The sequence below is a fragment of the Hylobates moloch genome, unplaced genomic scaffold, assembly GCF_009828535.3.
Source record: "Hylobates moloch isolate HMO894 unplaced genomic scaffold, HMol_V3 SCAFFOLD_23, whole genome shotgun sequence".
Taxonomy (NCBI): Eukaryota; Metazoa; Chordata; class Mammalia; order Primates; family Hylobatidae; genus Hylobates; species Hylobates moloch.
In genome coordinates this window covers 27,038,801-27,061,032 of record NW_026652298.1, presented here as the reverse complement: position 1 = coordinate 27,061,032, position 22,232 = coordinate 27,038,801, and the positions used below count along the sequence as shown (strand labels likewise).

The 22,232-nt window shown below is 46.3% G+C and overlaps 1 protein-coding gene across 3 annotated transcripts in view; it reads right to left on the bottom strand.

The window, feature by feature from the left end:
* Positions 1 to 22,232, bottom strand: part of MYH11 (myosin heavy chain 11) — a 153,379-nt gene that overhangs the window by 100,790 nt on the left and 30,357 nt on the right. For all 3 annotated transcript variants that reach the window (XM_032145242.2, XM_032145244.2, XM_058433910.1), the window contains exon 3: positions 19,998 to 20,154. In XM_032145242.2, coding sequence (XP_032001133.1) covers positions 19,998 to 20,154 — 157 coding nt within the window. The remainder of the gene's footprint in view (positions 1 to 19,997; positions 20,155 to 22,232) is intronic.

Sequence of the window (22,232 nt, the reverse complement as noted above, 5' to 3'; positions counted from 1 at the left end):
GGAAGCTTGCAGGGTGCTGGTTACGAGCAGAAGGACTCCATGTGGGTGCTGTCTGCCAACCCGTGTGGAGCACAGGGAACTCTGAGATCCTGGAACTTTTTATCTGATTCCTTCCCCAAGCCTGAGCTTGTGTTGGACCCAAAAGCAGCGTTCTCCTCCGTACAAAGCAGTTTCACTCCTTCCTTGCTTTGCACAAGCTATTTCTTCTGCCCGGTGCACCCACCACCACTTCTCCTCTGGCCTAATCCATTCTCTCTCTCTCTCTTTTTTTCTTCCATCGAGGTAAAATTTACACTACATGAACCACTTTAAAGTGAATAATTCAAGCCGGGTGCGGTGGCTTATGCCTGTAATCCCAGCACTTTGGGAGACCGAGGCAGCTGGATCTCCTCAAGTCAGGAGTTTGAGACCAACGTGGCAAAACCCCATCTCTACCAAAAATTCACAAATTAGCTGGGCGTGGTGGTGCACACCTGTAATCCCAGCTACTCAGGAGGCTGAGGCAGGAGAATCGCGTGAACTGGGGAGGTGGAGGTTGCAGTCAGCTGAGATCGTGCCGCTGCACTCCACCCTGGGTGACAGAGGGAGACTCTAACTCAAAAAATAGTAATAAAAATAAATAAATAAATAAATGCATAATTCAGGGGCATTTAGTACATTCACAATGTTACATAACTACCACCTCTATCTAGTTCTAAAATATTCTTTCACCCCAAAATGAAACCCTGTACCCATTAAGCAGTCACTCCCCCATAAGCCCTGGCGACCACCAATTTGCTTTCTGTCTCTGTGGACTTACCTATTCTAGATTTTTTTGCATAAATGGAATTATAACATGTGTGGCCTTTTGTGTCTGACTTCTTTCACTTGGCATGTGGCTGAAGATCACCCATGTTGTAGCAGGTCCCAGACTTTATGCCTATATGTGGCTGAGTCATATCACATTGTATAGGTAGATCATATTTTGTTTATCCATTCAACAGTTGACGGATGTTTGGGTTATTGCCTCCTTTTGGCTATTCTGCATCGTGCTGCTATGAACATTCCTGTACAAGTTTTAGTTTGAGTACCTTTTCAATTCTTTGGGTATATACCCTAATCTGTATTTGAAACATCATCTTGGGAGTCAACTCTTCCATGATACCTTCTCTAACTCTGCACTCTTCTAGAGCTGAGTTGGAGACCTTTCCACTTCACCTCCTACCTGCAGGATGGCCATGGACAGTGGTGCATGTTGTACACTGCATAACTCTATGGAGAAACTATTTGCATTGCTCATTGTAGATGTGTGTATTTATTGTAATAATCTTTCAGCAGATGGAGGAAAAGTGCTTTGAGAAAACGGTGCCTTTCTCTAATTCTATAAACCTGAGTGCCACGTGGCCTAGTGGCGCCCACGGTCCACAGGTTCTCTCCATTTTAGTAATTATCATCATTGGGATCCTTACTTAACAAATGTCTCAAAACATTTTGGTGGAAAAAGGTACAGCTGATATGGAATGATAATAGGCCATCTATCCGTGATATGGCATTCACAGTCTTTCTTTTCCATATTGGTAAAAATTATGGACTTTACATTATTCGTAATATCCAAAAAATAGAAACAACCAAACGTTCATCAATGGGTAAATGGATAAACAAAATGTGGTCTACCCAGACGATGGGATAGTATTCAGCCATGAAAAGAAAGGATGTTATGGCCGGGCGCCATGGCTCATGCCTGAAATTCTAGCACTTTGGGAAGCTGAGGAAGGTGGATTGCTTGAGCCCAGGAGTCCGAAACCGGCCTGGGCAACATGGTGAAACCCCGTCTCTACAAAAAAAAATGCAAACATTAGCTGGACATAGTGGCACATCCCTGTGGTCTCAGCTACTCAAGAGGCTGAGGTGGGACAATGGCTTGAGCCCAGGAGGTGGAGGTTGTAGTAAGCCAAGATTGCGCCACAGTACTCCAGCTGGGGTGATAGAGACAGACCCTGTCTTAAAAAATATATATAAATAGTACGAATCCATGATACAACGTAGATGAACCTTGACAACATTATACTAAGTGAAAGAAGCTAGCCGGCTGGGCGCGGTGGCTCACACCTGTAATCCCAGCACTTTGGGAGGCTGAGGTGGGCAGATCACGCGGTCAGGAGTTCAAGACCAGCCTGGCCAACGTAGTGAAACCCCATCTCTACTAAAAATACAAAAATTAGCCAGGTGTAGTGGCACGTGCCTATAGTCCCAGCTACTCGGGAGGCTGAGGCAGGAGAATCACTTGAACCCAGGACGCAGAGGTTGTGGTGAGCTGAAACCGTACCACTGCACTGCAGCTCCAGCCTGGGTGACAGAGCAAGACTGTCTCAAAAAAAAAAAAAAAAAAAGAAGCCAGCTACAAAAGGTCACATATGATTCCATTTATATGAAATGTCCAGAATAGGCAAATCCATAGAGACAGAAAGTAGATTTGTGAATTCATGGCTGCCAGGAGCTGCGGGTAGGAATATGGAGTGACGAAAAAAGTGCATAAGATTTCTTTGGGGGATGATAGAAATATAAAATTATATTGCAGCGATGGCTGCAATATTATGCAGACATAGCTGCAATGTAATTTAGGTGTGAATTGTATCCTTAAAATGAATTTATTTAAATTATACCGCATAAAGCTTTTTTTAAAATGATGTTCATTTTATACCACCTCTGAATGGTTATAAATTTGAATTCTTAGGCCGGGCGCGGTGGCTCACGCTTGTAATCCCAGCACTTTGGGAGGCCGAGGCGGGCGGATCATGAGGTCAGGAGATCGAGACCACGGTGAAACCCCGTCTCTACTAAAAATACAAAAAATTAGCCAGGCGTGGTGGCGGGCGCCTGTAGTCCCAGCTACTCGGAGAGGCTGAGGCAGGAGAATGGCGTGAACCCGGGAGGCGGAGCTTGCAGTGAGCCGAGATTGCGCCACTGCACTCCAGCCTGGGCGACAGAGCAAGACTCCGTCTCAAAAAAAAAAAAAAAAAAAAAAAAAAAATTTGAATTCTTCCGCTTCACGCAGGTCTATTAGGTTTCCAACAATTACAAAATTGTTTGTTTTTAATGCTTTTCCCATGAAACAATGAGCTCCTGAAGGTAAGGGCTGTGCCTGATCCCGGGTACAAGGAACAATGCCTGACACACAGTAGGTGCTCAGGAAATGCTTGTTAATTTGAATTGCTCTCTGGCTCAGAGAGGCAACCGAGGTAGAAGCAATGGAAAATGCATATTCATGTGTTCACATATTCACTCAACAAACGAGTCCTGAGCCACGTACTGAAAGCACAAAAGTCAGTAAGATCTGCTTTTTTTTTTTTTCTTTTCTTTTTTAAGAGATGAGGTGTCATGCTGATGCCCAGGCTGGAGTGCAGTAGCACGATCATAGCTCACTGCAGCCTTGAACTCCTAGGCTCACGTGATCCTCCCATCTCAGCCTCCTGAGCAGCTGGGACTACAGGTACATGCCACCACGCCTGGCTAATTTATTTTTATTTTTTATTTTTGTAGAGACAAGCCCTTACTATATTACCCAGGCTGGTCTCAAACTCCTGGCCTCAAGCGATCCTCCCGCCTTGGCCTCCCAAGTAACTGAAATTACAGGCTCAAGCCAACGCACCTGGCTTCATGACTTGCTTATCCTTGCTTTTGAGAAGTTCATGACCCAGGGTGGGAGTCAGATGGGCAAAGAAATGACTGTAAGAGATGAGCAATGCTATGATGGATGTGAACCCAAGTGCTATAGACATGAAGTTTTTTGTTTGTTTGTTTGTTTTTTTTTTTTTTTTTTTTTGATCCTCATGAGTATTATGAGACGGAGTCTCGCTGTCGCCCAGGCTGGAGTGCAGTGGCGCAATCTCGGCTCACTGCAAGCTCCGCCTCCCGGGTTCACGCCATTCTCCTGCCTCAGCCTCCAAGTAGCTGGGACTACAGGCGCCCGCCACCACGCCCGGCTATTTTTTTTTTGTATTTTTAGTAGAGACGGGGTTTCACCGTGGTCTCGATCTCCTGACCTCGTGATCCGCCCGCCTCGGCCTCCCAAAGTGCTGGGATTACAAGCGTGAGCCACCGCGCCCGGCCTGTTTGTTTGTTTTTTGACGCCACCTGAGCAAGACAGGAAGCCTTCACGGCAGAGGTGACCACTGAACAGCATTAAGAAAAATGTGAAAGAATCTCCTGAGGAGAGGTCGAGGCAGAGCATCCCAAGCAGAAGGCCTGGGACAGAAGCTCCAAAGTGGGCAGGGACACAGTACCGAGCCTTTGTGGAGGCTGGGAGGGCTGGAGCTGGGGGTGGTCGGCTGTCATCAGGATCCGCCTGGGGCTGAGATTCCCAGCCCAGATCCCGGGGGCTCATATCACCTCACACCCTATCCTTAAACGTGCCTCCCTCCCTTCCTCCTCCCCAGACTCCCCGCCCGGCTTTGGATGTGCAAGTCCCCAGGCACGTTTCCTGAGAAGATAAAGGGCTTCAGCGGTTCCTCCCCCGCTGCGGGCCTGAGGACTCCCAGGAGGTACCCAGCTCCCCACAGACCAGCTATTTCAGCCCAAGCCCAAACACAAGCTGGTGGATTCTGGCTGGGGAGTCAGAACACTGCAGGCTGACCATAAAAGGAGAAAACCCAGCAGGGACTGAGCACAGACCCAGGCTCCCTGCGTCTGCCCTTCTTTCTGGTGCCAGGCTGCTGGGGGACCCAGAGAGAGGTAATCAAAACCCCTGTCTCGCAATACCCCTGGGCTAGTAAAGAAGAAAGGTCTCAGCCTCCACTGCCTGTAGAAAAGTGGCTTTCTACCTAACGCCCCGCGTGGAGGCAGATGCCAGAGGTTCTGGATCTTGTGACGTGACTGTGAACGTGGCCACTGCATGGCCCTTGACAGTGGGTCCCCAGCAGCTGACTGCTAATACCTGTTGAACTTGTCCTGTCCATGCACCGTGTCCCTACACACTGACCAAATTACCCTTGTAACAACTGGAGTAGGCACAGTCATCATCCTCATGGGACAAGTGAGGAAGCTGAGGCACAAAGTAATAGCCGGGGCAGAGCTGGGAGTTGAACCCAGCTCCAGAGCCCATGCCCTAAGCCACTCTGTAAGTGACGGCCCTTCTCTTTCTCCAGGCTTCGTCTCCCCACTCTACTCTCCTGGCAGAGTTGGTTAGGATGAGATGCTGAGTAAGAAGAGATAACTTGGAGAGCCTGTGCTGCAACCCAACAGGTATTTTCCAAACCTACAGGAAGCCCTGGTATTTTAAAAGCAGAACTGGGCTGGGCATAGGAGCTCATGCCTGTAATCCCAGGGCTTTGGGAGGCTGAGGCAGAAGGATTGCTTGAGGCGAGGAGTTTGAGACTCAAAGTGAGACCCCTATCTCTATGAAAAAAAATTTTTTTAATTAGCTGGGCAAGGAGGTGTGTGCCTGTAGTTCCAGCTATTGGAAGGCTGAGGCAGGAAAATTGCTTGAGCCTAAGAGTTTGAGGTTACAGAGAGCTCTTATTGTGCCACTGCACTCTAGCTTGGGTGACAGAGTGAAACTCTGTCTCTAAAAAAATATAATAAATAAAAACATGAAAGCAGAACTGGCCAGTGAAGGGGTGTAAGAGACAGGAAAACCAACGCTTTCCCTCTTGGGCCTCCACTGCTACCTCCTACATTCTCCCCCTTCTCTCTGCTCCAGCCCTAGCGGCCTCATAGAACCTGTATCAAGTTCCCTAGTCAAGCCTACACTTCACCTTCCAAGGAGGCCTCCCCTGTCCTCCCGAGGCCCCCAGGGCTACACTTCCCCACTCCCCGGACCTCTTCTTAGCAGCTACTTGTGGGATGATTCAATTCGTATTTACACATACGCACCGTAGACTGTGTCTAGGGTAACATCTAATAATCAACATTGTTAGAATGACCGGGTGTGGTGGGTCACATCTGTAATTCCAGCACTTTGGGAGGCCGAGGTGGGAGGATTGCTTGAGGCCAGGAGTTCGAGACCAGCCTGTGCAACACAATGAGGCCCTGTCTGTACAAAAAATTAAAAAATTAGCCAGACGTGACGATCTGCACCTGTGGTCCCAGCAACTTGGGAGGCTGAGAAGCGAGGATCACTTGAGCCCAGGAGTTGGAGGCTGGAGTGAGCTATGAGTGTGCCACTCCACTCCAGCTTGGGCAACAGGACAAGGCCCTGTCTCACAAAAAAATACTGTTGGATAAACAAGGGAATGGGGAGCCAGACTCCCCAGAGGCTGGGAGGACACCGAGGGAGGTGGCTGACACATGCAATTTAACAAGGAAGGTGCTGGCCAGGCACTGTGGGAGGCCGAGGTGGGTGGATCGCTTGAGCTCAGGAGTTCAAGGCCAGCCTGAAAAGCATGGCAAAACCTCATCTGTACAAAAAATACAAAAATTAGCCAGTTGTAGTGGTGCATGCCTGTATGCAGCTACTCTGGAGGCTGAGGTGGGAGGATCACCTGAGCCTGGATAGGCTGAGGCTCAGGTGAGCCGAGATCACACCACTACACTCCAGCCTGGGCAACAGAGTGAGAACCTGTGGCAAAAAAGCCCAAAACAAACAATGAAGGTGTTGCCAAGTGTCAGCTGGGGCTTTTCAAGTTCACTCCCTTAAGTGTGTCCCTTTTTCAATTTAATATTTACTTTTTTTTTTTTTTTTTTTTGAGACGGAGTTTTGCTCTTGTTGCCCAGGCTGGAGTGTAGGGGCACAATCTTGGCTCACTGCAACCTCTGCCTCCTGGGTTCAAGCGATTCTCCTGCCTCAGCCTCCTGAGTAGCTGGGATTACAGTCACCGACCACCACGCCCGGCTAATTTTTTGTATTTTTAGTAGAGATGGGGTTTCACTACATTGGCCAGGCTGGTCTCGAACTCCTGACCTCAGATGATCTGCCTGCCTCTGCCTCCCAAAGTGCTGAGATTACAGGTGTGAACCACTGTGCCTGGCCAGCATTTACTATTTTTAAAAAAATAATTCTCCTTTGCTGTCTCCCTTCCCTGTAATGCACCACGGGTACCAAAAATAAAAATAAAATAAAAATAAAAATGCGAACTTTTCATGATTAGTCAGAGCATCAAACAGCTCCTCCTAGCACCTCTGTAAAGACTGAGCCAGACAGCCAGAGCCATTCATTCCCACACACAGTCCCCCCTCATTCCCAACCAGGCCAGACACATAGCTGACAGCCACTGCAAAACCCACAAGAGACAGAGAAGCATTTGGCTGTACGCCTTCCTGGAGATGTGTTTGTAGCAGCACTGCCTCTGCAGAGAAACAGCTGGGAATTACTTCTTGGCTCCACCCTATCACCTCTGCCCCCAGGGCCCGTTTCCTCACCAGGGAAATCGACAAAAATCCAGACCTTTCAAGGGCATAAAGATGATTGAAAGAGACTGGATTCAGAAAGAGCTTAAAATTACCCACAGCACATTCAAGAGCTTAGTAATTGCCATTAATATCATCTTTATCATCATCATCATCATCTAAAATAGTGATCTAGGGAAGAGGCTATAGACAGCAGAGATTCTGAATCGGCAGGACAGGATATTCAACCAAGGATATTTAACCCCTTTCTGATTACATGGTGTCATGGTCTGAATGCTCATGTCTCCCTCAAATTCATATGCTAGAATCCTCACCCCTAAAGTGATGATATTAGGAGGTGGGGCCTTTGGGAGGTGATGAGATCATAGGGGTTCGATCCTCACGGGGGGAGAGACCCAGAGAGCTAGCAGGTCCCTTCCACCTCGTGAGACACAGCTAGAAGGCACCACTAGGCCCTCACCAGACACCAAGCTTGATCTTGGACTTCCCAGCCTCCAGAACCGCAAGAAACAAGTATCTGTTTAAAAGCCACCCAGTCTATGGTATTTTGATATAGCAGCCTTAACAGGCTAAGACACAAGGCCTATGCTAGTCCCTTAGCCTTCTGGGGGCCTCAGTTTCCTCTTCTGTTATGTGGGGACAAGAATACTACACTATCTATACCACGCTACCTCGGAGGGAAGAGTAACATTCTGAGGGCAGCGAAGCTGGGTCCCGAGGTTTGACTCTCAGTTCTGGGGCCAAGTAGGTGTGCTGAGTTTTCCCCATCGATCAAATGGGGATGCTGCCACTCACCCTGTGTGGTGCTAGTGAGGGCCGAGCAATGTAGGATTGATGGAGCAGTGAACCCAGGTCCTGACCTATTGCAGGGGCCCTGAGGACATCAGTGCCCTTCCTCTCTCTGCCTCTACTGGGGAGCAGCCTCAGGGGAGTTGGGTGAGCAGGAACCAGCCCCCAGGGGGCTGCCAATCTCAGGCAGAAGGATATAGCTGAGTGTGGGAACTTGCAAAGTGGAGAAAGTCATTTGGATCACTCCACCCGCAGAGTTGTCTTAAGCTTAGAGAGGACTTAGCCAAGAGCCCCAAGCTGATAAAGGCTGGCTGTTATTTCTTCTTTTAATCCCCTGAGAGTGGCCATTTGTTGCTAATGAGGTGAGGACAAAACATTACTTGTGGCTATCTCGCACAGGGCAAGTGCAGAGGCTCAGAATGGAATCTTATCTGCTTTCCTGCCCCTCCTACACCCCAGGGACCCATGGACGGGCTCCAAAGTGGTTCTTGTCTGGAGGGCTTTAATGGTGCTTTTCTCCTATTCATCACGTTCATTTATTGAACTCAGCTCCAGCCTCCTAAGCTTTGAGCCGTCAACACTCTGAGATGAAAGACAGTAGACAGCCTTCCGTGGGACTGAGGGGGATCCCTGTGGTTGCCCAGTGTCACCGACTGACCAGCAGGGCTCTGGCTTTGGAGTCAGGATAATCCAAGTGTATATTTGGCTCTGACACTTAACAAATCTTCAGCAAGTTCTCCACTCCTCTGAGTCTGTTTTCCCAGCTGTAAAAGGGGGCTAATAATAGCTCTGGCGGCTACCATTGGATCACCCAATAAACCTGGCAAGCATATGCTGACGGCACACCCACACAGGCATACACAAGAAGGAAGAATGCCATAGTTGCCATTTCATAAGCACCACCAAGATAAACATCATGGGAAAAATAGCAACTTTAGGCTGGGCACGGTGGCTCACGTCCATAATCCCAACACTTTGGGAGGTCAAGGCAGGAGGATCACTTGAGGCTGGGAATGAGAGACCAGCCTGGGCAACACAGTAAGACCTTATCTCTAAAAAAAAAAAAAAAAAAAAATTGTTTTTTCACTAGGCACGGTGGGCTCACCCCTGTAATCCCAACACTTTGAGAAGCCTAGGCAGGTAGATCACTTGAGCTCAGGAGTTCAAGACCAGCCTGGGCAACATGGTGAAATCCCGTCTCCACCAAAAATACAAAAATTAGCCAGGTGTGGTGGTGCGTGGCTGTAGTCCCAGCTACTTGGGGAGCTGAGGTAAGAAGATCACTGGAGCCTAGGAGGTCAAGCCTGCAGTGAGCCGTGTTCTTGCCACTGCACTCTGGCCTGGGTGACAAAGTGAGAAACTGTCTCAAAAATAAAAAAGGCTGGGCACGGTGGCTCATGCCTGTAATCCCAGCACTTTGGAAGGCCGAGATGGGTGGATCACCTGAGGTCAGGAGTTCAAGACCAGCCTGGTCAACATGGTGAAACACCATCTCTACTAAAAGCACAAAAATTAGCTGGGCACGGGGGCACATGCCTGTAATCCCAGCTACTCAGGAGGCTGAGGCAGGAGAATCACTTGAACCCGGGAGGTGGAGGTTGCAGCGAGCTGAGATCGTGCCATTGCACTCCAGCCTGGGTGACAGCGGTGAAACTCTGTCTCAAAACAAACAAACAAAAAACACCTTTTCATTTATTTATTTATTTATTTTTTTAATTAGCTGAGCATGGTGGTGCATCTCCGTAGTCTCAGCAACTTGGGAGGCTGAGGCAGAACTGCTGAACCCAGGAGTTTGAGGCTGCAGTGAGTTATAATCGCACCACTACACTCTAGCCTGGGCAACAGAGCAAGACCCTGTCTCTAAAAAAAGCAAAAACAAAAACAATTTTGTCAGCCTTCCTTACTTTATAATTTTTTTTTTGGATGACATATGCCTGCACCTTAATAGTTTCAGGGCTTAGTTTTAAAATTCCTAATCTGGTCCTGTCCACCTTGTAGGTTTGTGGTAAAGATTAACTGAGAATATTTCTGTAAAGCCCTGAGCTTTATAGGAAGCATGTAATAAAAATCCATGATTATTATTATCGCTTCTTTGTAAAAGGCATGAGGAATTCCCACGAGAAGATAGCAGGCTGAGTGCATGCATTTAGCTCTCTTCCTTCCTGAACCTTACTAAAATAACAGTAAAAGACTTTCCAAAAATACATGAACCAGTTTAGCCAGGCATGGTGGCTCATGCCTGGAATCCCAGCTCTTAGGAAGGCACAGGCATGAGGAAAGCTTGAGCCCAGGAGTTCAAGACTTGCCTGGGAAATATAACAAGACCCCATTCTCCACACAAAAGGGGGGGAAATAAAGGCAAAAAAAAAAAAAAAGTGTAAAAAGACCGGTCATGGTGGTTCACGCCTGTAATCCCAGCACTTTGGGAAGCTGAGGTGGGTGGATCACCTGAGGTCAGGAGTTTGAGATGAGCCTGGCCAACCCGTCTCTACTAAAAATACAGAAATTGGCTGGACATGATGGCATGCACCCATAATCCCAGGTACTGAGGAGGCTGAGGATGGAGAATCTCTTGATCCCAGGAGGTGGAGGCTGCGGTGAGCAGAGATCGCACCACTGCACTCCAGCCTGCGCGACAAGAGGGAAACTCCATCCCCCCCCCAAAAAAAACAAACCAAAAAGTGTAAAAATATATGAGGCAGTTTAAAAAGACCTAGAGAGGGGAGAACAGCAAAGCCATCTTGGAAGCCAGAAAACAGGATCAGCGTTGAAAAGTACCAAGGAAAAGGCCAGACACTATGGCTCACGCCTGTAATCCCAGCACTTTGGGAGGCCGAGTTGGATGGATGACCTAAGGTCGGGAGTTCGAGACCAGCCTGACCAACATGGTGAAACCCCATCTCTATTTAAAATACAAAAATTAGCCTGGTGTGGTGGCGGATGCCTGTAATCCCAGCTACTTGAGAGGCTGAGGCAGGAGAATCACTTGAACCCGGGAGGTGGAGGTTGCAGTGAGCCGAGATCATGCCATTGCACTCCAGCCTGGACAACAAGAGTGAAACTCCATCTCAAAAAAAAAAAAAAAAAGTACCAAGAAAAAAGTCTAAGTGAGCAGTGAGGAAAGGTGAGAAATGACCTAATTTCAACACAGAATTCCCCATTTCTACCCCAAACCTCAGAAACTGGCAATGCCAGGGGCCTCTGGAAGAAAAGATCAAGGAGGAGACAAAAACATAAGGACTGGGTCAAATATAAGGCACTGTTAGACCTCTTGGATACCTTCTACACTCCCTGAAGCCAAGTGACTGCCCTTCTCACACCCCACAGAAGGTGGTGGGTTTAGTCTCTGGTGAGGGTTAAACAGAGGGTCTCTGTCCTGGGGGGACACCAGGAACCATTCTGAAAGGAGGAGGGTAATGTACAAATTTCACCCCACATTTTGAAACCCTCAGCTTCTTTTCAACTAGACCCTAAAAATGATACTAGACAAATCTTTAACCTCCAGGCAGAAGATTTTTCTACAAACCTTCTCTAAAGAATCAGATTAGCCCATGAACAAAAGACTGAAAGACAAATCAGGAGTGTCCTAATGGGTGGCCCAGCTCTTTCATATTATAGCCAAGCACATCAGCAAGCCCATCCTACATGCACTGAGCTTCCATCAACTCTGTGGTATCCCATGCACTAAAGCATCCAAGATGAATGGATAGCCAAGAATCCCAAGACATCTGAAGAAATCCACTAATATGATAGACAGAAGTTAAAACAATAGGAAAATATGTATCTTGGAGGAAATAGACTCTGCATTAAATATCCTTTGATAAACAGGATATCACATCCACAGAAAAAGGATGTCATATGAAAGAAACATTTAAAAATAAAATAGAATTTTTGGAATTTAATAAAATATATACCATAAATTTAAAACACAATGGAAGGGTTAGGGAAAAAAGTTGAAGTAAGTGCCCAGAAAATACAGTTAAAAACATTAAAGTGAAGAAAATAACAAGAGAAAGAGATTAAAATTATAGGATCAGTCTTGGAAGTCCATTATGGAAATAAAAAGACTTCTAGGAAAAAGAAACAGAGAACACAGGGAGAAAGAGAGCATCAAGGAAATAATTTGCAAAATTTCCCAGAATTTGTGGACACAAGTTTATAGATTAATTGGGCCACTAAATGTCCAGGATAACAAATAAAAATGGACTCATAGCAAGTCCCATCATCATGAATAGGGAGACAAAGACAGTCTAAAAGCTTCTAGAGAAGGAGGAAAAACAAAAACTGGTCATGTACAAAGGATCAAGGATATTCCCAGCCAGAAATACACACACACACACTCACAAACACACACACACACACACACGAATCAGATTGGGTTTCATCTTCTCAAAACCGAAACTAGAAGGCAACAACGCAAATGCCTTAAAAAGCTCAGGCAAGAAAGTTATTTACAACTTTCCGAAAACAACTTTCTTGCCTGAAATTTTAAACCCAGCTAAACTATCCTTTAAGTGTTAGAGAAGCATCAAGCCTCTCAGATATGGAAGTTCTCAATGCCTCAAGATCACATACATTCTTTCTTGAGAAGCTACTGGACAAAGTGCTTGATTTAAGCAGGAGAGTAAAGCAAGAAAGAGGAAGACATGAAAACTGGGAAACAAGGAATCCACTATGAAAGCATTAAGGGGAATTTCAAGGATGGTGAAAAAGATCCTATATGACAGCTACTAGCTATAGAGAAAGCCAGGGCATATCAGAAGGCTATAGTAGAGATCACCTTCAAGGAGATGATATCAATATGATCTCCAATATACGTCTGGACATATTAAAAGGAGATTAACACATTTAGAAGGAGGATTTGGGGCAGAATTGCTGGTTAAGTACATGGAAAACAAGATTGGGAGGAAAAAAAGGCAATTGCTAACTCCAGGAAAAAGAAAAGTCATACAGAAAGAAGAAAAGTAGTCACAAAGCAGTGCAAAGCTCAGCTTCGAATAAAATCTACATAATCATAATAATGTAAACTCTAGATAGCATTACATAGTCATAATAATGGAAACTCTGAACACTGAGTTTGTCAAAACGAAGATAAAATTATATTGGGACTCTATGAGATGAGGCATGTGTGTTGGAATGAGGAAGTAGGGGCAAATCCAGGGGGTGAATGAGCTAAATTTCATCTTTCATGGAGGAAAGTCAATAGATGATACCTGAAATTGAAAACAAAATAAGATAGCAGCACTATGAGCAAGTGTTGTTTTTAGAGATATGGTGGTAAATACCAAAAAAAAAAAAAAAAAAAAATCAATTAAAGGAGTTGAGAAGTAGCAGAGGATGGTTATTTTTCTTAACAAGCCTTCAAAAATTACTTGACTCTAAGCCATCTGCATGAATACTTTTAACAAAAATAAAAACCAATTTTTTAAAAAAGGCAACAAGGAAATCCTATATGCACTGATATGTAACGCCCTCTGGCAAAATATAGAACTGTATATATATGGAATGCTAGTATTCATAGGGAAACCTTAGGGAAGAAAATAGATACCTATTTTCTTATACTTGCAAAAATATCTCTAGGAGAAAACCTCATACACTAGAAACCATAATTGTCTCTTGGGAGGGAAGCTAAGGGTCTAATGCACAAGGGTTGAAGGGAGAAGTTCACCTTTTGAATTTGTATGTATCATCTATTCCAAAAACAAACCACAGCTAGGCACAGTGGCTCATGCCTGTAATCTCAGCACTTTGGGAGGTCGACACGGGCAGATCACCTTGAGGTCGGGAGTTTGAAACCAGCCTGGCCAATATGGCAAAACCCCATCTCTACTAAAAATACAAAAATTAGCCAGGCATGGTGGTGTGTGCCTGTAGTCCCAGCTACTCGGGAGGCTGAGGCACAAGAATCGCTTGAACCAAGGAGGCAGAGGTTGCAGTGAGCCAAAATCATACCACTGAACTGAGATCGTGCCACTGCACTCCAGCCTGGGTGGCAGAGCAAGACTCTGCCTCAGAAAAAAGGGGGAAGGGGAGAATTTAAAAAATAAACATGACATAATTTATGCATATGCAGATATGAGATACATATTTTAAATATCAGCTTCCTTTCCCCATACCGTCAAGGGGCTTGGCTTCCATTTGGGAGGGTGCCATGTTGTAAAGTATCTCTTAGAAAGTCCCTCCTATTTTCCCAACTCCTGTGAGACAGCAAGGGCTGAGCTCTGGCTCTGAGCTCCCTGCCACAGTATACTAGTCAACCCCTCTAAACCAGCTCCTCCCACACTCGTCATACCCATTCTCACCCCCTACATGTATGCTTTTATTATTCTGGGCTAGAAAGCCATTCCTGTCCCCTTTCTCTCACCTTAGCAAACCATTCTTCGAGGCTTATAAAGCCCCACCTCTCTCAAATAACCCACCCCAGCCATCCTGACCCTGGTAGGTTGTTTTCTATAAATAACTCTAATAATTCATTCATTCGACAAATACTAACTGAGCAGCTACTATGTGCCAGGCACCAGAAAATGTGCTGGAGATACAATGATGAACATGCAGAGAAGGATGGAGTTTATAGGTCCTCAGGAACTTACTGTCCTTGTGACACAACTGCAATGCCTCCTCTTATACTCAGTGCATGTGTGTTACCCATCCCTCCTCAGTGCCGCCTTTTCACACCCCATCTTTTCCATGAAGAACCCAAGGAAGAAGCCACGTGTGCTAGCTTTCTCTCTCCACCTTTATGGTAAGCTTAGTGTGGATCCCAGCCCAGTGAGTTAATAGAATGAGATAGTGCCATTTATCAATGAAGTCAACACACTGGGCCTACATGTTTCTCCACAAAAACCAATTTCCTACTTGGGAATGGAGAAAAAATTAAGCAGATGAACAGAATTCTTCCCAAGCTTAAATTTCTCTCCATGATTTTTGAGATTATTTTTATTTTCGGAGTCCACCCTCAATGATGTGCCAGAAAGCCCCAGGTCATGCCAAAATAGACGAGTACATAGCAGGTGTTGGTTAACATTTAAATTAAGTAAAGAGTTTATCTTTTATGGACGTGCATACTCACGGTTGTCATTTTCTTTCTTTCTTTCATGGCAGGGTCTTACTCTGTTGCCAAGGCTGGAGTACCACAGCACGATCATAGCACACTGCATTCTTGAAGACCTGGGCTCAAGCCATCCTCCTGCCTCAGCCTCCGGAGTAGCTAGGACTACAGACTCAGACTGTGGCCAGCTAATTATTTTTTTGTAGAGACAAGAGTTCACTATGTTGCCCAGGCTGGTCTCTAACTCCTGGCCTCAAGTGATCCTCCTGCCTCGGCCTCCCAAAGTGCTAGGATGGAGACATGCTGCTGTGCCCAGTCATGATTGTTATTTCCTATTGGAGCTTACTACGTGTCAAGTGAGCATTTCTAAGTAGCTTCAGAGAGCTGACTATGCAATTTTGTGTTAAAACCTAGAGCCCACGAGGAATCAAATGTATGAACACAGGGTGTCCTTGTCAATTACAACATTGCCCCACAGTTAAGAGGTGGTCTAGGGCAGGCATCTCAAACCACCGACTGGTACTGCACAGCAGGAGGTAAGTAGTGGGCTTCATTTGTATTTACAGCCACTCCCTATCACTCCAATTACCACCTGAGCTCTGCCTCCTGTCAGATCAAAGCTGGCATTAGATTCTTATAGAACCATGAACCCTATTGTGAACTGTACATACGAGGGATCCAGGCTGTGTGCTCCTTATGATAATCTAATGCCTGATGATCTGTCACTGTCTCCCCTTACCCCCAGATAGGGCAGTCTAGTTGCAGGAAAACAAGCTCAGGGCTCCCACTGATTCTACATTATGGTGAGTTGTATAATTATTTCATTATATATTACAGTGTAATCATAGAAATAAAGTGCACAATAAATGTAATACATTTGAATCATCCCGAACCATCTCTCTCCGTGGTCCATGGAAAAACTGACCTCTATGAAACTGGTCCCTGGTGTCAAAAAGGTTGAGGACTGCTGGTCTAGGAAAGCAGAAGTCCCCACAACACAAAAATATTCTTCAATGACTACATGAGCAATCAAACTCCACCGAAACCTCCTTCTCCACTACCTACAATTCAATGGCTTCACCTTGCCAATTATTGGGTGTCAATATCCACCATCATGATACGAACACAAAACAAAGTGGCAGCTCTGCGAAATAAGGTGCAGTGACTGGCAAAGTCAGCGGCCTTGGAAAGGCCAAAAAAAAAAAAGATTCAGGGGCCAAGCGTGGTGGTGCACACCTGTAATCCCACCACTTTGGGAGGCCAAGCGGAGAGGATCACCTGAGGCCAGGAGTTCAAGACCAACCTGACCAACATGGTGAAGCCCCATCTCTACTGAAAATACAAAATTAGCATGGCACGATGGTGCATGCCTGTACTCCCAGCACTTTGGGAGGCCGAGGCGGGCGGATCACAAGGTCAGGAGATCAAGACCATCCTGGCTAATATGGTGAAACCCCGTCTCTACTAAAAATACAAAATTAGCCAGGTGTGGTGGCGCATGCCTGTAATCCCAGGTACTTGGGAGGCTGAGGCAGGAGAATCACTTGAACCCAGGAGGCAGAGGTTGCAGTGAGCTGAGATTATGCCATTGCACTCCAGCCTGGGCAACAAGAGGGAAACTCCATCAAAAAAAAAAAAAAAAAAAAAGAAAGAAAAAGATTCAGGGTAATTCACAGCTGAATGAACGCTAAGACCACAGGGGCTTTGAGAGACTTAAACACCAAAGAAGTAAAAGACGCCCTTAGGAAAACTGGTGACCCATCAAATAAATCGGTAAGAATGATCCTCTTTAGCTCGGGCTGCGGAAGTCAAGCATGACATGAAGAATGTCATTTTACGCTCTCACATGATTTTGCCCCTCACCCCAAAAAAAGTTACAGAAAAAAATCACACCCACTCTTAATTCATTTTATACTGAATCTACAAATTAGCACCTACTTGTAATTAAAATTCTCATTACATGTAAGCTGAAATTAACCTATTTTTATAATTTGCAATGTCGTTTTTTCTTTTCTTTTGAGACAAGTTCTGGCTCTCTCACCCAGGCTGGAGTGCAGTGGCGTGATCTCAGCTCACTGCAACCTCTGCTTCCTGGTCTCAAGCGATCCTCCCACCTCAGCCTCCCAAGAAGCGGGACTACAGGTACGTGCTATCACACCAAAGTAATTTTTGTATTTTTTGTAGAGACATGGTTTCGCCATATTGCCCAGGCTGGTCTCGAACTCATGACCTCAAGCAATCCACCCATCCGGGCTTCCCAAAGTGCCAGGATTACAGGTGTGAGCCACTGTGCCCAGCCTGCAATGTCGTTTTTCAAGCTCAGTCAAATATTTTGCCCACTCTCGTTCCCTCCTCCACACACATACTATCTACAGTGAAACTTTGGTCTCTGTTTTAAGTGATCTTTTTCTGGAACAAATTATCTTCAGATGGTAAAAATTTCCTTCATTTCATGCCATTTAGCTCAGTTAGCGTAATGAAAGGTCACATAACAAAATGTTAATGGTGATGAGTTTTGGATGATAGAATCATAGGTGCCAGCAAGTTCTCTTTTACTTAAATATATGTTTAAGTTTTTCTAGAATGAATATACAATATTGAAGACTTTTTAAAGTTACAAATAAATTTTTTCAGAGCACTGTAGAAATGCTTACCCATCTGTCGCTCCCCCTCCTTCTCCTTTGCTAACAGAATTTTATTTCTTTTTGGTATTTAAAATAAAATGTGTTTAGTGGGACCTCCCTCAGCTCCAGGAAAGAACCAGGAATTGCCAGGCATGGTGGCTCATGCCTGTAATCCCAACACTTTAGGAGGCCAATGCAGGCAGATAACTTGAGGTCAGGAGTTCAAGACCAGCCTGGCCAACATGGCAAAACCCAGTCTCAACTAAAAATACAAAAAATTAGCCAGGCATGGTGGCACACACCTGTAATCCCAGCTATTCTGGAGGCTGAGGTGGGAGAATCACTTGAACTCGGGAGACAGAGGTTGCAGTGAGCTGAGATCATGCCACCGCATTCCAGCCTGGGCAACAGAGTGAGACCCTGTCTCAAAAAAAGAAAGAAAGAAAGAAAAAAAAAAGAACCAGGAATGGTTCAAACAAATCATAAACACTCCAATCCCCTCTGCCAGTGATTGCTTTAGGGGTTAGCGTATGACCAAGTTTCTTCCTGATTTAAAAAAAAAAAAAAGAGAGACACAGGAAAAGAACCTTACCCTCCACTTCCTTCACGCTTTTGGATATTATCACATGAAAACGTGATATCTGGAACTATGGCTACCACTTTGTGACCATGAGGAAGAAGCTGAGAAAAATCCCAAGGAAGTCAACGCTGAAATCAGCCACTAGGCTTCCTGTTATGTGAGGCAATGAACTCCTACTGGTTAAGCCACTTTAGTTAGTTATCTTACTTGCAACCGAAAGCACCCCAAATGATAGGAACACTGAAGTCTGTGATGCTCAGCTTCCCAAAGATGTACACGAACCACTTTGTAAATACTCTTCCATCAAGGGAGACCATAAAGAATGTGTATGTTTGTGTGTTTAATACAAAGACAGATACCTAACTCCAGGAGCCGTCACTTTACAACCTGAGATTACATCTCCAAGATTGTCCTTGCAAGGCTCCACCTGCTGGTCTTTGGAGGTAATGGCAGGCCCTGCCTAAAGGGGCCCAGTTCTGGTCCTACCTGTGGAGTCTGGCTAACTCTGTCAGGGGCACTTATAACTGAGCCCCTCTATCTTGGGGGCAGGGTCGTGGCATCTCTCGGGCACACCTGGATTCCTGCCTCAAGAACTTCCAGAATTGGGATCCTCTCAACTCCCAACTCAGATCCCTGGGTTCCCATCTGTCGGTGCCCTTTCAGAGGGGGTGTGAGTTTTCCAGTTTTTCATACTCTTCATCTGACCTGGTACACTTGTTTGTATTAACTGCCTAGTTCCTCGGTTTGACTTGGGGGTGGCTATTTCAGGGGCTCCAAAGTGTTCTAAATAGAAGGTGAGAAGGCCTGGGTGCAGTGGCTCATGCCTATAATCCCATAACTGTGGGAGGCCAAAGTGGGAGGATCGCCTGAGGCCAAGAGTTTGAGACCAGCCAGTATAGCAAGACCCTGTCACTTCCAAAAAAAAAAAAAAACACACCTTTTTTAATTAGCTTGACATGGCAGTCCATGCCTATAGTCCCAGCTACTTGGGAGGCTGAGACAGGAGAATTGCTTGAGCCTAGGAGGCGGAGGTTGCAGGGAGCCAAGATCGCACCACTGCACTTCAGCCTGGGCGAGAAAGTGAGACCCTGTCTCAAAAATAATAAAACAATAGTAAAAATAATAACATATAAACACGAAGGTAATAGGCACAAGTCTTAAGTTTGGAAAAACCAGCATTAACGATCTTCACAAGAAGCTACAAGATAGAGACTAGCACCTCTTCTGACAAATGAGGAAACTGAGGCTGTAGAGGAAAAGATATTTACCCACAGTCCCACAGGGGTTGAGGGACAGGTAGGTGCCAACACAGACCACAGTGGCTCAGCCCCAGGGCTGTTCCCCACCCTCTTCCCATCCTTTGCAGACAGCTGGCCTGGCAGGGCCCTTGGGCAGTGAGCCCCGGAGCTGGAGCGGGCCCATGCCCGTATTTGCCCAAGCTCTCGGCTCTCCCTCACCCTCCCAGGCTGCAAACACAGATGTTCCTTTTGCTTTTTCCCTTTTTCAGCCACAGTAACTCCTGGTCCCTCACACCGCCTGCCAAGCTCCACATTCCTGGCAAGAGCTGCAGACAAGCAGGACGGGAGGGGCTCCCTGGAGCTGGCCCCGTGCAGCCCTCACTGGGTTCACTCACCTTGAAGCATGCTCCGGTAGGCCGTGTCTGCAATGGCGTAGATGTGAGGCGGCATCTCGTGCCTCTTCTTGCCCTTGTACATGTCGACTATCTTCTCCGAGTAGATGGGCAGGTGTTTATAGGGGTTGACCACCACGCAGAAGAGGCCAGAGTATGTCTGCAGACAGAGAACCCAGCTTACTTCCAGACCTCCTCCAGGGAAGACAGATCGCACAGAAGCACTCAACGTTCTTATTTTAGAGATGGGGAAACTGGAGCTTGGAGTCTCAGTGGAAACCCTGGGCCTCACTGATATTCCAGGTATGGGGGAAGAGGAGAAAGGGCGAGAGTGGGTTTCCAGGCTGCCTATGTTATATTTTGCAACTTTGGGGCTTTTGTGTTTGTTTTGAGATGGGGTCTCACTCTGTCACCTAGGCTGGAGTGCAGTGGTGTGAACATGACTCACTGCAGCCTTGACCTTTCTGGACTAAGGTGATCCTCCTACCTCAGCCTCCCAAGTAGCCAGGACTACAGGCGGGCGCCACCAGGCCTGGCCGATGTTTGTATTTTCTGTAGAGACGTGGGTTTCACTGTGTTGCCCAGGCTGGTCTCAAATTCCTGCGCTCAAGCAATTCTCCCATTTCAGCCTCCCAAAGCACTGGGATTATAGGCGTGAGCCATTGCACCTGGCCAAACTGTGGAGTTTTGAAGAGCTCTGGGTTCAAATCTCAGCTCCACTCCTCCGAGCTGTCACTTTACCTCCCTGGACCTCACTGGCTTAAATAACAGCCACTGTTCATTGAGCACTTACTATGTGTTGGGCACCAAACTAAGCACTACACAGGATCTTTTTTGGAGGCTCACAATTGTATTAAATGCTCATCATTTAACAGGTGGCACAGAAAATGAACAGCGCACTTAAGATATTAACTCAGGAACATTTAATAAAGCAACTGTTTACAGATATGTGTGCAGAATTAAAGAAACCCAACCAGTGACGAGAGCAGTTAAGTCTGAAGAGCAGGAACAGAAGAGAATGTTGTTTACTTTTTTTTTTTTTTTTTTTGAGACAGGGTCTTGCTCTGTCGCCCAGGCTGCAGTGTAGTGGGGTGATCTTGGTTCACTACAACCTCGAGTTTCTGGGCTTAAGTGATCCTCTTGCCTCAGCCTCCCAAGTAGGTGGTACCACAGGTGTGCACAAGCGTGCCCAGGTAATTTTTAATTTAATTTTATTTTTTGTAGAGACAGGGTTTCACCATATTGCCCAGGCTGGTCTCGAACTCCTGAGCTCAGGCGATGAGCCAGTCTCAGCTTCCCAAAGTGCTGAGATTACAGGTGGGAGCGACCACACCCAGACAGAGAGGGAATGTCAACTGAACATTGGGGACATAGAAAGCCATGCACCCCTAAAAAGGGGCTGTCCAGAGGGATCCGCAGCCATATAGAAACACAACTGCCAAAACTGTGGTCCAGGAGGGAGGGATGAAAAGGTAATAATCCTCCAACCTCTCTCTCCTCCCACCACCCTCTGATCTCTTTCCCAATGTCCATATCTAAGAAGAAACCCCAGTGACTCAGCCTCTAGAAGATGGCAAGGCATCTCCTATGGAATCTTCACAACTACTCAGTAACAGTGATTTCCTCACTGCCCGTTTGACAGGAGGGCAAAGTGAGGCATGGTGAGGTTGTCACCAGGTTACACAGCTGGAGAGAAGTTGGGAACTAGAAGCCCTATTTACCCCAGAGCGCCTGCTCCTGACCATTAATACCTTCCCCATCTGGAAAACAGAGACAAACACTGACATGAGCTCTCCAATGTGGATGAAGCTTGAAAATATGCCTAGTGAAACAAGCCAGGCACGAAAGGTCACTTACTATATCGTCTCATTTATATGAAGTGTCCAGAGTAGGCAAAGCCACAGAGACAGAAAACAGACTCGTGGTTCCCAGGGGCTGGAGAGAGGGGGAAATGAGGAGGAATTGCTTATGGATATAGGGTTTCCTTTTGGGGCTATAAAAATGCTCTGGGGCCAAGCATAGTGGCTCATGCCTGTAATCCCAGCACTTTGGGAGGCCAAGGTGGGAGGATTGCTTCAGGCTAAGAGTTTGAGACCAGCCCAGGCAACAACAGCCAGACCCCCTCTCTACAAAAAAAAAAAAAAAAAAAAAAAAAAAAAAATAGCTGGCCCTGGTGGTGATCACCTGTAGTCCCAGCTACTTGGGAGGCTGAGTCAGGAGGATTGCTTGATCCCAGGA